This window comes from Stigmatopora argus, chromosome 10, assembly GCF_051989625.1.
Source record: "Stigmatopora argus isolate UIUO_Sarg chromosome 10, RoL_Sarg_1.0, whole genome shotgun sequence".
In the NCBI taxonomy this organism is placed as follows: Eukaryota; Metazoa; Chordata; class Actinopteri; order Syngnathiformes; family Syngnathidae; genus Stigmatopora; species Stigmatopora argus.
This window is the reverse complement of record NC_135396.1, coordinates 2,433,579-2,450,191: the sequence shown is the minus strand read 5'-3', so window position 1 is coordinate 2,450,191 and position 16,613 is coordinate 2,433,579. Positions and strand designations below refer to the sequence as shown.

Sequence of the window (16,613 nt, the reverse complement as noted above, 5' to 3'; positions counted from 1 at the left end):
ACTTTGATAGCTAATATTCTTTAAAAAAAAAACTACACACAAAATGTTACCCACTAACAAGTGTCATGACCAATGTTCGCTATGGGCACACACCAGTATCACACCTGCTATAAGCAGGTATATGTCTACTACACATAAATGATTTAGTAATAATAAAATGTAATGATTAATATCTATGAATGAGCGGCCCGGCGGATTAGCGGTTCGCGCGTCGGCCTCACAGCTAAAAAACAAAACAAACAAAAAAAACAAACAAAAAAGGGATTTTATTTTGTGCGCTCCATATGATTTGCTGTGCGCAATTGCGCACGCGTGCATCTTAGAGGGAACATTGGTCATGACTGTAAAATATGTGAATAAACTAATGGAATAAAGTCCAAAGCTGAATAAATTTGATCGTAAAAGCAAACGTGAATGGATTTGGGGTTGATTTTGACCAAATTTGCCTGAAAATATTCTTAACTACAGCTGAGGCAACAATAAGAAGTTGCTTGGTCCGTTTTTTTTTCCGCCACAGGAATAATTCTAATATATTCTAAGTCTATGTTTACACACAAAAAAAATGAACGCATGAAAAATGTCAGCGCAACCCGCCCGATGCAAAGTGAAAGCTTCCTCGGGCTCGGTGCTATCTTTCACATTCAATTGGACTTGACGAGCCTTGACATTTAAAAGAAGACACGTCAACTTGTAATATAAATATTTCAAAAGCTGCTCCCTTTGCCGTTGACCGATTTATTAGTTTAAGCAACTGCATTTTAGTCACGTGGATGTTTGTTGCCCTCGAGTCGTGAATATATCCCTCCCGTGTGTGTGTTTACATTGAAATATGAGGTCATAAAGAAGCCAGGAAAAGTCAGAATATAAATATGACACGGATGTCGGACAAGATTCAAAAGGCACAGCAACGTGTACTGTCTGGAAGAAATTAAAAAAAAGAATTTAAAAAAGACAACACATTGAAATGACTCATTATTATAAGCCAACCTGTCAAAACATCAAATATCCCCCAAAAATTCCAGTTAAATTTTTTTCCCATTTTTTTCTTCCTATAATATTGGTCAGGTTAAAAAGGAATTTTTATAATGTTTATTTTTTTTCCCCCCAAGAACAATATAACAACAATAATAGCCTTCACTGGTAATCCAACAGATGACAGGAATAATTTAAAAATTGGGGAGGAAAACCAAAAAAAAACAAAAAAAAAGAAGCGTCACACTAATAAATGACTTGAAAATACTGCATAGTACAAATGACCTTACGGCCTGTTGTCCGTTTTTTTTTGGGGGGGGGGGTCCCGTGAAGCAGTAACGAGGGCCGACGTGAGACCCTCATCCATGAGCGAGAAAAAAAAAATGTCCCAGGAGATAAACCAAAAAAATAATAATAATAATTTGAGTCACTACCTTTGTTCTCAGTTGGTAGCAAAGCACCTCCAAATCGTCGTGTTATTCCGGCTCGCTGCTATTGGTCATCTTGTCCCACTCTACGCTGTCTTCGCTGGGCGTGGGGGACGGCGGGGTCCCGGCCGCCCCCCCGGGCCGCATTCGCAGCCCCTGGAAGCGTCTGCATTCGGGGCAAATGCGGATGTGGCTGCAGCCCCGGGCCACCAGGGCGGCCTCCTGAGCCAGTCTGTGGGAGAGCGGCTCGGGCAGTCCTGTACCGGCGCACAGCTTGCCGTTGGCCAGGCCCACCACGCCCGCCTGCGCCGCCGCCACCGCCGCCCGGCGCTCTTCCTGGGGGAGGGGCCGCGGCCGCGTGAGCGTGGGAGTTCGGCGACGCCTCACCTGCAGGCTGTCGTGACACAGGACGATGCCCTGCAGTTCACGCAGCATCTCCTCGCACGCCGAATGCTGGAACAAAGTCACGGGTAGAGAAGGGATGAGAGAGGCCACGCCCATCGCAGGGTAAAGGTTAAAGGGCAGATGTTCGTCTAAAATGTCTAAAATGGCTTTTGCTGTGTCTGTATTCTCACCCATTTGCTGACAGTGGAATTTCCCCAATACGGGATGAATAAAGTTATCTAATCTAATTTAATTAAACACAAACTTTCAATTGAAAAACACTGTGATGTTTTAAAATACAATTGTGGAGCATTAACAGAGAGAGACAGTAACAATTCATATTTGTACATGTTATTCCTTGAGAGCCATACTCAGACTTTCAAGGTCAAAGTACATGTAAATGTGTGCCTTTTTTTAGTCATTTCACCACTTTTCAAGTAGAAAAAGTTGAATTGAATTCATTGTTACGCTGTTGCTAATCAATAAGAAAATACATTGAGAGTATAATGAAAAAGGTTATGTTTAAAAATGCACTCGGGGTAATGTCGGCACTCTCGTTGGTGCGTTTGAGACCAGCGTTTTCCATATTTTAGCTCACAAGTTAGCGGAGACCCATATGCACCCATCAATAGAGCCACATGTGGCTTCCGAGCCATAGAAATTGGGTGTCCAAAGTGTCAGCCGGTGCATGTTTTAGAAAAAAAACTCTTTTAGTTAAACTGTGGGAACAAAAACCTGCAAAAATAACTCCTCCTTAAAAAAAAAAAGTTTAAACATAACCTCTTACGTTAGCTTGTTTTAAAAGAAGGCCCGACCTTCAAAAATCAGTGTTTGATTCTGCGACTAGTCTAAGTTTTAACACTTTTAAGCGCACGTGTATGTAAATAAACACCAAATCCCTGATCATTGCCGTTTGAAAAGAACGACTCACAAGTTGGCATTGACTTTCACATACGGTACGTTTATTGAAGATAAGTCACAGTGTGGCGTCCAGTCGGGAAAAAAAACACAGTCATCGGGTACCATTCGGAAGGCATCATCACATTGAAACAAAACGCCGTCAACATCACCATTAAGAGATAAATGGAAGAAATTCAGCACTGGGATCGTTAGCGTCTGTAACTCCAGAATGTCGAAACTTGTCAATCCAAGCCGAAGCAACATTCAATTGACATCTTGCTAAATCAATGGAACTTCCACTTATTAGTCCTCCTTTGATAAATTGCACTTTTTTGTTTAGCAACGACAAATTGCGCACAGTGGAAGGTATCTAATACACCATCTCCGCTTAAAACAGGGGTGTCCAAACCACGCCCCGCATTTTCATTGGCCCAGTCGCAGCAAATCATGAAAATATTGAATATGGCCCACACAAGAAGCTTAAACTTAGCCTACATTGCAATTCTCGGCTTTATCCCTGTGGGGAGCACTTAGACAACACCGCTCCATTAGGTGAGGGGTCAAAACCTAACATGACGTGTTTTTCCAGTAGAGCAAATATATTAGCTGACCCTTGTGAGGATAAGCGGAACAGAAAATGAATTAATATTTTATAATATTATAGCCTTAAAATCCATGGTTTATTTTTTGCTAGTATCTTGTAACTCATTGACTTCCTTTAACAATAAAAGACATAAAAATCCATAACCACTTGTTTTGATTGATTATGTCCAACTGCCATTGACAGCGATAGACGTCCAATCCCATTTTAAATGGGCGTGGCTTGAATTGGCTCAAATTAGATTAGACATCTATCATTGTCAATACTTAAAATACATTTTTAAACACCATCTTTTATTTTTTTTTTTACACCTGATTCCGATCATCTAACAAATAAAAATGGAATGATTTTAAGTTGGTCCTTACATCCTTTGATTATTATTATTATTTTTTTTTTTAAGCGTCTCCAGGAGCAAAAAAGTTTGCACCCCCCTGAACAAAAGGTCAATAATCCCACCCACTAGCTTTGCTGAAAAGGCTACGACTGCCAGCACCATTAAATCAGCATAAAAATCTGACTACATTCAACAGGACATCCTCTAGTCTAGGCGATATATTATATATATATTTTTTTAGAATCCATATTGAGGTAAATCTTTGGTTTTGTGCTCACTGTCTGGGAGCAGACCTGCTCAGTGTGGGGTGAGTCTGGCGGCCCCGCGGGGGGGTGCACGCCACGGGGGGTACAGAGACACAAAGCAGACGCAGGTCACATAGGACTCTCTCACCTCGCTTCCTGGCGCGTGCCTCAGCATCCACGCAAACTCCAGCACCGCCATTAAAATGGCCACCAGGAGGCCGCACACCAGCACCACGAAGATGCCGCCGATGTTCTCCATGCCCAGGCCTGCGGGAAGTCGGATAGCGATTGGATGAGGAGGGGGAGGCGTATGAGATGAGGACGGACGGGATGAGAACCTTTAGCTCGGTGGTCCTCTTCTTTGGGACATTTGCCGCCGTCCCACCATTTCCTCTTGAGGATCTCCAAGCGATTGTCCTCCTGCAGCTTGAGGATGGCCAGGTCGAACTCGTCTCGGTATACAGAGCCTGAGGTCAAAATGGTGGAGAAATGCCGTTGGTTCGTACAATTATAGGGAGGGAGTCCGTATTGTGTGAGGATGGCAGGACATAATTAACATTGCGCAATGAAGTACTGTAGTATTTTGGAAGAATATATTGTCACTTTAATGAGAAGGAACAGTCAATTAGTGGGGTATGTACTTCATTTTTTTGTTTCTGGGGAATACTGGGTTGAACTGAATTGAATGCTTGGATCGTCATTATAAAAGTATAATGAGATTTAAAGGTTTACCACAAGAACAAACAAACAAACAACAAACAAACAAAAAACAAACAAACACAAACAAACAAGCACAAACAAACACAAACAAACACAAACAAACACAAATAAACACAAGCAAACACAAGCAAACACAAGCAAACACAAACAAACACAAACAAACACAAACAAACACAAACAAACACAAACAAACAAACACAAATAAACACAAACAAACACAAACACAAATAAACACAAACAAACACAAACAAACAAACAATCACAAACAGACAAACAATCACAAGCAAACACAGACAAACAAACACAAACAAACACAAACAAACAGACACAAGCAAACACAAACAAACAAATAAATAATCAATAAACAATCACAAAAAATAATCCATGAATAAATAAAAAACAACATAAGTAGCGGAGTGCACAAAAACAACAACAAACAAAGGGACAGAAATAATCAGTAAATAATAATACTAAATAAATAAGTAATAAATAAGTCGTCTACAGAATAAAGTAGTAGTGAAAATAGATAAGTATAGTCAACATTTGCGAAAAAACAAGAACAAAATAAAGAATGAGAGAATTTGAAAATCTACATTTTAATGCAGATTTCAAGCATTTGTTGACTCCAATAAAACTATTTCACTTTTTAAATTGAGTAACCTATCAGCAACAGATGATGAAAAATAGCTCATTTACTGTCCGCTATATCATTCATGCAAGAACTCTTTTGATTGAAAAAAAAATGCAACTCCTTTGACCCAATCAGACGAAACAAAACCCTGCAACAAAAAATGAGCGGTCATGACCTTTTTGGCTGTTGACGCTCGTAAATCGTGCCACTCATCTCTCAAACCACATGTAAACCCAAAACACAACGTTCACAAAATAACGTTCCACTGAAACAGTCTCCAGTCATCCAGAAGATCTAGTTGGGGACGGAAAAGAATTGCCGAGCTTAGCCACCTTTGAAAGCAATTTGAATGAAACCTGTTTACTTTTAAGTCGTGTTTTGCATCGACACTCCTTCCCTCAACACGTGTTCAAAGTAAAATTGACGAAAGACACTCGCGCAAGCAGCGTGTGGCATCGCAACGGGGAGTCAAATTATTTTCTCCCGACTTCTCCATCAGCACATGGGAAGAAAAGCTCTATAAAAACTTTTTTTTGCATCATCTCCTCTCCCCATGACAGAAACTAATAGTTTACCCGTTATCTCAGGTGTTACTTTTCAAAGAAACTTTCTCCGACTCCTTCTCTGGCTCCTCAACCATCAAAAGAATCTTTTTTTTCAGGCCCCGCCCACTCACCTAGCGGCATTCCGATCCCGTAGCCCTTGGTGTCGAGAAGCCCGCCGATCTGCGTCAAGTTGCAGTTCCTCTGGCGATAGTACTCGTTCATGGTGCTCTCCAACAAGTAGGCGTAGTTGGAATTGAGGACGCGGGCGATGCCCTCTTCCGTGCTCTTCACAAACACGCTGGGTTGCTTGGAGTGCATGAAATTCCACATTCGTTGGTACGTCTGGTAGCGGGAATTCTGCAAAGCCAAGACAAGAAAACAACCCCCTTTCATTCGTTCCTGAACGTCCACAATCTCCAATGTTACTTCCCTTAAAGACCCTGCATTTTCCAATTGGTGTAAATTCATATTTAGCCGAATTACCGTATTTTGCTGTTTAATATACCCCCCATTAAACATATCAAACGGCAGGGGTACCGTATTTTCACGACTATAAGGCGCACACAAAAGTCTTAAATTTTCTCCAAAATAGACAGGGCGCCTTATAATCCAGTGCGCTTTATATATGGACCAATACTAAAATTGTTATCACGATAAAATAAAATAAATCAGTGGATAGAATACACCATCCTCTACAGCTCTCACAACTACGGCAAGCAGCCTCCGACTCTTCTATTTTCCCCGTAGAAAAAGTACTGCGCAGTGACTGCTGGGATATGTAGTTCTTTTGTCAATACACCCAATGGATTGTGGCCTGGCGATCGACATCAACACAGTTTTACGAAGCATGGAAGACAGCGTTGGAATAGTTACGCTCGCTACTAGCTCGCTACTATTTGCGAATGGATTGTGGCCGCCTGGACGAACCTATAAAACTCAGCGTTTTCGATGACTCATTTGGACAAGTGTTCAATTCGGACACAGAAAATGAGGACTTTGATGGATTTGTGGGTGATGATGACGTGAGTACATTGTAAAATGGCTAAATAAAGTACAACCCAACTCAGTTTTGCTTCCGTTGCCTTTTTAAAAACGTGTTTTTAGCGTGTGTCCGTATGTTTAAGCTGGTGTATGTTTTGCCATGCCTGGCTGCGTCTATAAAAACGGTGCGTCCTTTGTGTGTGTCAAATACAGAAATAGCACTCGTTACTGACACTGCGGCTAAAAATACGATGCGCTGTATAATCGTGAAAATACGGTATATTAAATGGCGCACAAACGGGAGGCTCAAAAAAGCAAAAATCATTTAATATACCCGGGTATATTAAACGGCAAAATACGGTACCTGCTGACTGAGTTGGATGTTGACTCATAGTAAAGTTTAGTAAAGTTTCATCCGATTGGTTAAGAGCGAGTGCTCCATGAGATGCATAATTCAAAATTAATATTCGATTCAAGTGACATTGGAAGTTCTGGAGTCAGATTTTGGAACAACTGGTAAACTTTTGAACAGTATTTCCCTGGAAAAGTTGAACCTTAACTTCAATTTTTCATGAATTCGCACACCACAACATGTTAAAGTTTAGTAAAGTTTCGTCCGATTTGTTTAGAGCGAGTGCTATATGAGATGGATAATTCAAAATTAATATTTGATCAAATTGACATTGGAAGTTCTAGAGACAGATTTTGGAACAACGACTTTTGAACAGTATTTCCCTGAAAAGTTTAACCTAAACTTCAATTTTTCATGCATTTGCACACCACAACATGTAAAAACGAGCAACCCATTGGTTTTACTTTTGTATTAAGACACTTTATAGGAACTACGGAGTTGATAAATTCCATTTCAAATGCTTCTGAGATCGAAACTCCATCTGACTTGAGAGCAAATGACTTTTTTTCCCCCAGCAGAAATGCATTTTTTCTCCTCATTAAAGTCCAAGTTGTCTTTACGGTGCTCACCTGGCGGAACACATTCTTTACTTAGCATTCTAAGTCGCCTCCTCCCTTCTTTGAGCTGGTCTTTACCGACTTAATTAACAGCGCGGTGGGCAGTAAAGCACAAAGAGAAGCAGCCACAAGACCAATGGAAGTTATTTCTTCCTCCCGCATCATTCTTCACTTCCTGTCACAGACCCTGGCTATTCTCCCACATTTTTCTCCCCTTTAAGATCACGTTGGGTGCTTCACTTCAAACGTGCCTCTTTGCCCTTTAGAAAGAAAGCTATTGCCAAAGAGGCATGTACTGGGTGGGACAATACTTATAAATATACACAGTCACCTCTTTATTAACATGAATACCGTATTTTCTCGCATATTGACCGCCTCCGCGTATAAGCCGTACCCTTAAAATTGCCTTAAAATTGTTGAGTTTTATGATGTCTCTCGTATAAGTCGCACTTTGATTCACAATTTTCACCTCCATATTCATGGTTTTAATAGGTAGTACAAATGTGTTACTTTGTAGGCAAAATTTTAAGAAAAATCATTGCACGTGCTATTTCTGAGATACTGTAGAAATTAATCGATTTGTGGATTACACATTTCTAAAGGGTGTTGCCTGCACGAATACAAAAAGGAAGTCAAGTGAGTAGTACAACCAGGAAGTGTGTCCGAGTCTCTGGGTGCAATAATAGCATGAGATACACATTACGCAGGTATCAAGGCTGATATTTTAATGATCGACCGCAAGACCTTCGATCAGCCTTAACAAGTATTGGGATGTGCTGACATGTAAAACACTATGAACACGTATCAAGGCTACTCTGGCCAATCAGAGCGCATTTAACTACGGTAAGATGGCGGCACCCTGAGCGAGCAATGGTGGGCACAAGTAAGTGAGTTTTTTCATGTTTTATGCAAGATATGTTTTTTTTTCCTTGAATTTCATTCATAGAATAAAAAATCTATATTTTGTTTAGCGTTTTATCTGTTTATCTTTTCTCTATTTTGAAATAAATGACAATATCGGCCGTATTGTCTTGCATTTCGTCTTTGTCATCTTGCAGTTTTGGGCATGTGAATTCTAATTTTTGCATATATAAGCTGTACCCTTGATTCAGTTATCATCTTTTTTTGTCACAGATATGGCTTATATGCGAGAAAATATAGACAGGAAGGTCAAAAGAGGGCCTAACGTGGAACGAAAAGGACTCTCGGGTCAATCCGTGGGTGTTTCTTAGCGACCGAAGAGCATAAACGATACAATGAAAAGATGCACGTGAGAACCGACCTGGAAAAAGGTCATGGTGGAGCCCCCGTGCATGGTGCCGTATTCGATGGCCGTCTGGTCCGCCAGGTCGTCCACCGACTCGATGGGTACCTCCATCCTCTGAACGGTGAGGAAGGCGGCCAGGTTGGCGGTGTACGACGAGATGATGATTAACGTAAACGCCCACCTGTGAGATTCAGACGTCAGAAGCAGCATAAAAAAAATCCAGTCTTCCAAATTGTTTTTAAATATTATTTATTTGTTTTTAAATGGGCCCTGATGAATTTGAGTGTTTTAAGGGGGAATAAAAATTTGAGAAACATGAAAGTGATGTAAAGAGCCACCCAAAATACAAAGTATGATAAAAAAGAGAAACAAAGAGCCGAATGCGGCTCGAGAGCCACAAGTTTGCCACAGGGGGATAGAGATAAATAGTGGTTCGGGCTGAGGTGCGTTACTGATGACATTTTGGAAGACTTTGGATTATCACTTTTTCATGTTAAGATGGGTCATTTACTTGTTTGTATGGTATTTTTGTGGATAAAGTGCTATTGTTGTTTAGTCAACAATGCAGTCAACAATGGTATTTTTACATTACATTAGATTAGATAACTTTATGCATCCCGTATTCGGGAAATTTCACTTTCATATTAGCAAGAGGGCGAGAATACAGACAGGAAAATACATTTTAGACATAAATAAATAGGTAGTTAATACATAAATAATTAAATTAAATAATTAAATTTATATCAATATGAATTTTTGATCACCCATGACTGCCTAGTTGTCATATGCAGTATATGTTGTTTCAAAATAATGTAGTTGCATTAAGACACTACTTCACTAGATCTTTATGCATCTCAACAACTAACTTTTAGTTCTGATTCTCATACTTAATAATAGATAATTTTCACACACCCAAAATGTTTTGTGTGCTCTAATGAGTTATTATTATTTTTAAATACCGATTGTTTCAACCTTATTACATGATGACAACATATGTACTATAGCAATAATGTTCTTATTAAATGACTCACTTGTCAGAAATGGCCGATTTTGAAGGGGACAGAAAGCAGTGTGCAACTTTTTTACATTAAATCGTTTTGTGGAGCTGAAAAAGACCCCCATCAAGCCATTCTGCATGAATTGCCCACGTTTTTTTGTTGTAATCGGGTGCCCACACAATGCTTTGTTTAGCATTCATTATTCAGCGTCACCCTGTTTTTTCCCTTCACTTTTAATGCTTATGTTGAACAAGCCATCACGGGACTAAAGAAAGCTCCTTTGATGAACAACTGAATATTCTATTGTTTCTTTTCATTTGATTCCACAGAACAAAAATATATGTTGTTCTCCTGCATATTTCCAACTGTTGTGTTTTTAGATTACATCACATGTGTCAAAGTGGCGGCCCGGGGGCCAAATCTGGCCCACCGCATCATTTTGTGTGGCCCGGGAAAGTCAATCATGAGTGGCGACTTTCTGTTTTAGGATCCAATTAAAATGAAGAGTATAGATGTCTATTAAATTTCCTGATTTTCCCCCTTTTAAATCAATAATTGTAATTCTTTAATCATTTTTTTCTGTTTTTAGTTTAAAAATCATTTTGTAAAATCTAAAAATATATAAAAAAGCTAAAATAAACATGAACATGAACATAAACTGAATATTCAGGGATTTTAATCCATTTATATAAAAAAACTCTAAATATTATGTCTAAAATGGTTCGGCCCACATGAAATCCAGTGCCGACTTTCTGTTTTAGGATCAAATTAAAATGAAGAGTATAGATGTATATTAAATGTCCTGATTTTCCCCCTTTTAAATCAATCATTGTCATTTTTTAATCAATTTTTCTGTGTTTTAATTCAAAAATCATTGTAAAATCTAAAAATATATTAAAAAAGCTAAAATAAACATTGTTTTAGATCTATAAAAAAACTGAAAATTCAGTTCATTTAATCCATTTATAAAAAAAAATCTAAATATTATATCTAAAATGGTCCGGCCCACGTGAAATCCCGTTGACATTAACGTCGCCCGCGAACCAACCCGAGTCTGACACCCCTGGATTACATAGTACCCCTCTCAAAAACAGCAAATGTAGTATAAAATGGACAAAAGAAAAAAACATGCAGGTCAGAGAAGAATTTTTCAGACAAATTTCAAATAAATTCAGATAAAAAAATACATATATATGGATTTTAAATGAGAAACTGACCAGACTCCGCTGACGCATCGCGTGGACAGCGCCCTGGGAGCGATGGTGGACCCTTGCTGCATGAAACCCCCGACGGGAAACCACAAGCTGTTTCCCAGCGAGTACTGGTTGATGAGGAGGTTGCAGCGTCCTTTCAGGCAGGGATGCGGGTTGTACCACTCGTAAGGTGTCAATCTGCCAGGAACAAGACGTGGAACAATTTACCAGGCTCCGGGCGAGCCGCGTACGTACGCACGTGGGAATAGTAGTCACTTAAAGTATTGGCGTTCACATAAAACAGGTAAAAGAGAGAAGGCAAGGGAGTTACAAAGTCTTTTGATTTGCCTTCAGGGGGTCTACTGACTTCTCATCCTGATGAGCTGCCTGCTTTCATCCTAAAGTTTGTCATAAATGAAAAGCCGTCGTTTGGAAAAGTAAGTTTCTCGAAGCAACTTTTTTTTTGAGTGTAAATTCCAAGCTAAATCAAGAAGATAGATGGTACCAAATGAGTACTTTCTTATATTAGAGTCAAATTCAGTACTCCGAAAATACTCTCGGACACAATTTAGGTCACTAAAACAAAGAAGAATGAGATTATTTATGGATTATTTATTGATTATTTATTTGTCTGTTTGTGCACTTGTGTGGTGGAGCTTTAAATCTCATTATATTTGTATAATAACAATAAAAAGCATTTAATTCAATTCAATATTTACCTATATGTAATTTTGCAGCCGAACTGGTGTTCAAGTGGTTAGCACCTTGGCCTCACAGTTCCGAGGTCGAGGGTTCGATCCCAGATTTGGTCCTCACTCTGCCGCGTATGCGAGCTCTCCCTGGGCTTTTGTGGGTTTTCCCCCCCACATCCCAAAAACATGCAGGGTCGGCTGGTTGAACACTCTAAATGATCCCTCGCTCTGATTGGCTGTCGTTTGTCTCCTAATGCCCTGCCACCAATTCTGTGAGTCCTTCACCTAGTTAGCTAAGATAGGCTCCAGCACCCCCCGAAAAAAATGCATGAACGCATTGCTGCTTTGCATTGCATGGAAATGCATTACATTGCATTGAAATGCATTGAATTGCATTGAATTGCATTGAAATGCATTGAACTGCATTCTTCTATGTGACCACTCGGTGTCAGTGTTATGATGAAAACCCAGCTCAGGCAATAGAGCATTGCTTTTCTCATTGGTGGGCTTCATCACCTGCAGGGGCTGAGCCAAGAGGATCAAAACATGTCCCCCTGCCTCCCCTGTAGAACTAAACACACAAAGACTGTTGTGTTCTCTGGTTTCTTGTTTTTTATTCGATCACAGGAGACCTTTTCACCAGGAATTCTCAATTCCTGCAGGATGGCAGATGGCCGTGTGATTTCCAAAGGAAAAAACGAGAAACCAAATATTTTCAAGCAGAGGGATTGAGAAAATGGTACCATTTTGGAATATTGATTCCTCAATATTTTCAATGCCAAGCCAATTTAGCCAAGTCAATTCAGGTATATTTATTTAGCCTTAAATCATCAAAAGATCTCAAAGGCTTAAAAAAACACGACATTGAAGACATGATGTTTTGTAAATCAATAGTTGGTCATTAAAATAAGTCAATATTAGAAATTAAATTAATCTTCTTATCTAGATGAGGGGAAAAAGTAAAAATATCGAAGGAAAATAAACATTAAAAAGGGACTCCATTTAATATTAAGTATAGAATATTGTTTGAAATCAAAATTGTCTTCACTTTTTCTTATAAGTGACCTTGCATTAGTTTCTGTACATTTGTTTTTATCACATTGATGTCATTTTTATCGGGTTGGTAAGATGATGGGTGGCCATGGTGACGGGTCAAAATAAAATAAAGTTGCACTTTTTTTCTAAACAGGGCTGCCATTTTCATTTCTCCAAACGTAAAGGCTTTATTGCAACGATGCAAGACAACAAGTGTGTGTGTGTATGTGTGTGTGTTAGGTGGGTGGGTGGGTGGGTGTTTGGTTGGATGGATTGTGTGTGTGTGTGTGTTTTTGTGTTTGTGTGTGTGTGTGGGTGTGGGTGTGTGGGTGTGGGTGTGTTGGTGGGTGGGTGGATGTGTTTTTCTTGTGTGGTGTGTGGGTGTATATGTGTGTTTTTCTTGGGTGGGTGGTTGGGTGGTTATGTGGGTGTGTGGGTTATGTGGGTGTGTGTGTTGTGTGTGTGTGTGGGTGGGTATCTGGGTATGTGTTTGTGTGTTGGGTGTGTGTGTGTGTGTGTGTGGGTGGTTATGTGTGTGTGTTTGTGTGTGTGGGTGGGTGGTCATGTGTGTGTGAGTGTTGGGTGTGTGTGTGGGTTGGTATGTTGGTTATGTGTGTGTGGGTGTGTGTGTGGGTGGGTTGGTATGTTGGTTATGTGTGTGTGGGTGTGTGTGTGGGTGGGTGTGTCTGTTGGGTGTGTGTGTGTGTGGGTGGGTGTGTGGGTGGGTTGGTATGTTGGTTATGTGTGTGTGGGTGTGTGTGTGGGTGGGTGTGTCTGTTGGGTGTGTGTGTGGGTGGGTGTGTGGGTGGATGGGTGGTTATGTTGGATATGTGTGTGTGTGTGTGTTTACCTGGCCACTAGGAAGAGCACACAGCTCACGGCCAAGTAGGCCAGCAGCATGAAAAGCCAGACGCCCGGGGAGAACGGGTCCAGGAAAGAGAAGTAGCCTGGCCGACGACCCTGAAACAAAGACGGGATGGAGTTTAGTTTACACCCGTACGGTCAAACGCGTTTGCATTTAAACCGCTTAATCCAAGCCGACAAGGGCGTTCAAAGCAGGGGCGGTTGAGAGTTGAAATCCCCCCCCTTTAAACGGCGACGCGCAACACATCGTCAGCATCCTTCCCACATAGACAATGAGATTAATTAGCAGCCAAGTTCCACCGTGCGTCCGCTGCCGGACGGGCCGAATTTACTGCGAGTTAATCAACATTTACAGCTGTCTGCAATAGTGTGGCAGTAAACAACGCTAGTTGAATGCGATAAGCATAGATTCTCTGCTGGAAGCTGATAACGTCGCGGCTAAATCTCTTGTTTGCGCGTAAACTTTCAGATCAACAGTCATAAAGCAGGTCTCTCGGGGAGCGTAAATACAGTCAAGTGTAGGAAAATATTGATATAAGGAGGCAAATAAGAGTTTCTTCTCCCAAGGATCAAGCTGTAAAAACGGAATTAACACAATTTGTCAAGTGCTAAACAACACGGCACACTAAAAGAAGACTACTGTATATAAAACTCGGTAAATAGACGCACACTTGCCAGTAAGATGATTCCAAACTTTCTATTTGTAAAGCCTTTTTCAAACACAGGAAGTAAAAAATGTCAAGCAATAACGGTTAAAAATATGAATACAGTAATCCCTCAAATATCGCGGATGACGGAGACCACGATAATCAAAAAACTGCAAATTAGGATCAAACCTATTCTCACAACATACCATACTACATATTTTCGCGCCGATACAAAAATACAAGGAAAATTATCAAGAAGTCTATTTATTAAATATTACGATTATAAGCATATGAAAAGACTCATACTTGTCAACCTCCCCTTATTAATGATTGCAATTCCCCTTATTTAGCAATAAAAAATCCATAAAAATGCAATATTTACTCACATAGGGCGCACTTAAGTCTAATTTTTTCTCCAATGATGCTGACTTTCTGTTTTAGGATCAAATTAAAATGATCCAACCAAGATCCATGAAACTGTCACAAACTCCATTTCAAATTGTGTTTTAATTCATTTTTTTCACATATTTCATGGGAAAAAAACCATTTAAACTACTTAAGCAATTTTGGGGAATTTAATTTTTGTGTACTATGCTAGTGTCATGATGCTTTTTAGAGAAAATTTAAGAATATTAATTAGAATGACTGTTTCACATAGTGACCGTAGACCAAAGTGGCGGCCCGGGGGCCAAATCTGGCCCACCGCATCATTTTGTGTGGCCCGGGAAAGTAAATCAGTGCCAACTTTCTGTTTTAGGATCAAATTAAAATATTTGGTATAGATGTATATTAGATTTCCTGATTTTCCACCTTTTAAATCAATAATTGTAATTTTTTAATCCATTTTTTCTGTGTTTTTAGTTCAAAAATCATTTTGTAAAATCTAAAAATATATATTAAGAAAGCTAAAATAAACATTGTTTTAGATCTATAAAAAACTGAATATTCAGGGCTTTTAATCCAGTTCTTTTAATCCATTTATAAAAAAAAAATCTAAATATTATATCTAAAATGGTCCGGCCCACGTGAAATCAAGTTGAAAACGAGATCAGTTTTACAAAAAAAATGCACTTAAAAAAATCCCGTACAAAAGTTGTTACACGGCGTACACAATTTCAAATGATCGAATAAATATAAAATACAGGAAAAACATTTAAGTTGCCAGGTATGAAGACTGTACCTGTAAAATGTGCCTGTGTACACTTTTTCTACTTGATCCTTTGCCTACCCGGTGGGAGTATTGCGTTGCTTTCCCACCAATGTCCTTTAAACGGGACCAATTACGAATGAAGCAGAATCAACCGTAAATTTATGCGGGCGCTGTGTGTTTTCGCATGCCGCCGACATTTGGAATATGATTCACTTTGTGCGGAGATGTGCCATCTGTGTAGTGACCATGAAAGGGTCAGTGGGACAGTTAAACTGTGAATCTGATCACACCAGCAACTGTTCCATTTATGACCGTGCAACAAGCTCTTCAATTACCATATCGTCGCCCTCCCCGCCCCCCAAGATAAAAAAAATATTGCACTCCAATGGTAAATAATGAAGTCTCTGGGGACGCCACCAATGTTGAAACGCCTCGCTAATTTGTCGCTTAGCGGCGAGCAAAATTCAATTTGTGGAGGATTTTTGATCATCAACGAGAACCATGTACCTCCACCATAAATACCTCAAACGACTAAATGAAATAATAAACTCTCTTACCCAAGAGGGAAAATTATTTTGCTTTTTGCATTCAAATTTCTGATGGATATTTTAATTTAAAATTAATAAGACCAATTAAATTTGGGATTATTTCAAACCGCTTAATTCTCAATGTCATTTTTGATTTGGAATCAAAAGGAAAAAACAACAACAACAACAACAACCAAACGCACCATAGAAACGCTCCATTTACCTCAATTCAATTTGTGTTGAAATAGACAAATTAAATTTGGGATTGGGATTAGTAATTCATTTCAAAACACATACTTCTCCTTAACATTCTCGATTTGGAATAAAAAAAGAAAACAACAACAAACAAATGCACCATAGAAAAATAGCCTAGACTCAATTTACTTAAATTCAACCTGTGTTAAAATAGACAAATTAAATTTGGGATTGGGATTAGTAACTCATTTCAAAACACATACTTCTCCTTAACATTCTTGATTTGGAATTAAAAAAAGAAAACAACAAGAAAAATCAAACGCACCATAGAAACG

At 39.5% G+C, this 16,613-nt stretch overlaps 1 protein-coding gene across 1 annotated transcript in view; it reads right to left on the bottom strand.

The window, feature by feature from the left end:
- Window positions 1–719: 719 nt before the first annotated feature.
- Window positions 720–16,613, bottom strand: part of grik4 (glutamate receptor, ionotropic, kainate 4) — a 220,526-nt gene continuing 204,632 nt past the window's right edge. The window contains exons 17-23 of the mRNA XM_077610706.1: window positions 13,746–13,855; window positions 11,193–11,366; window positions 8,993–9,158; window positions 5,892–6,117; window positions 4,203–4,331; window positions 4,013–4,131; window positions 720–1,853 (exon numbers count right to left, since the gene is read on the bottom strand). Of these exons, the coding sequence (XP_077466832.1) occupies window positions 1,449–1,853; window positions 4,013–4,131; window positions 4,203–4,331; window positions 5,892–6,117; window positions 8,993–9,158; window positions 11,193–11,366; window positions 13,746–13,855 (1,329 nt within the window). The 3' untranslated portion in view covers window positions 720–1,448. The remainder of the gene's footprint in view (window positions 1,854–4,012; window positions 4,132–4,202; window positions 4,332–5,891; window positions 6,118–8,992; window positions 9,159–11,192; window positions 11,367–13,745; window positions 13,856–16,613) is intronic.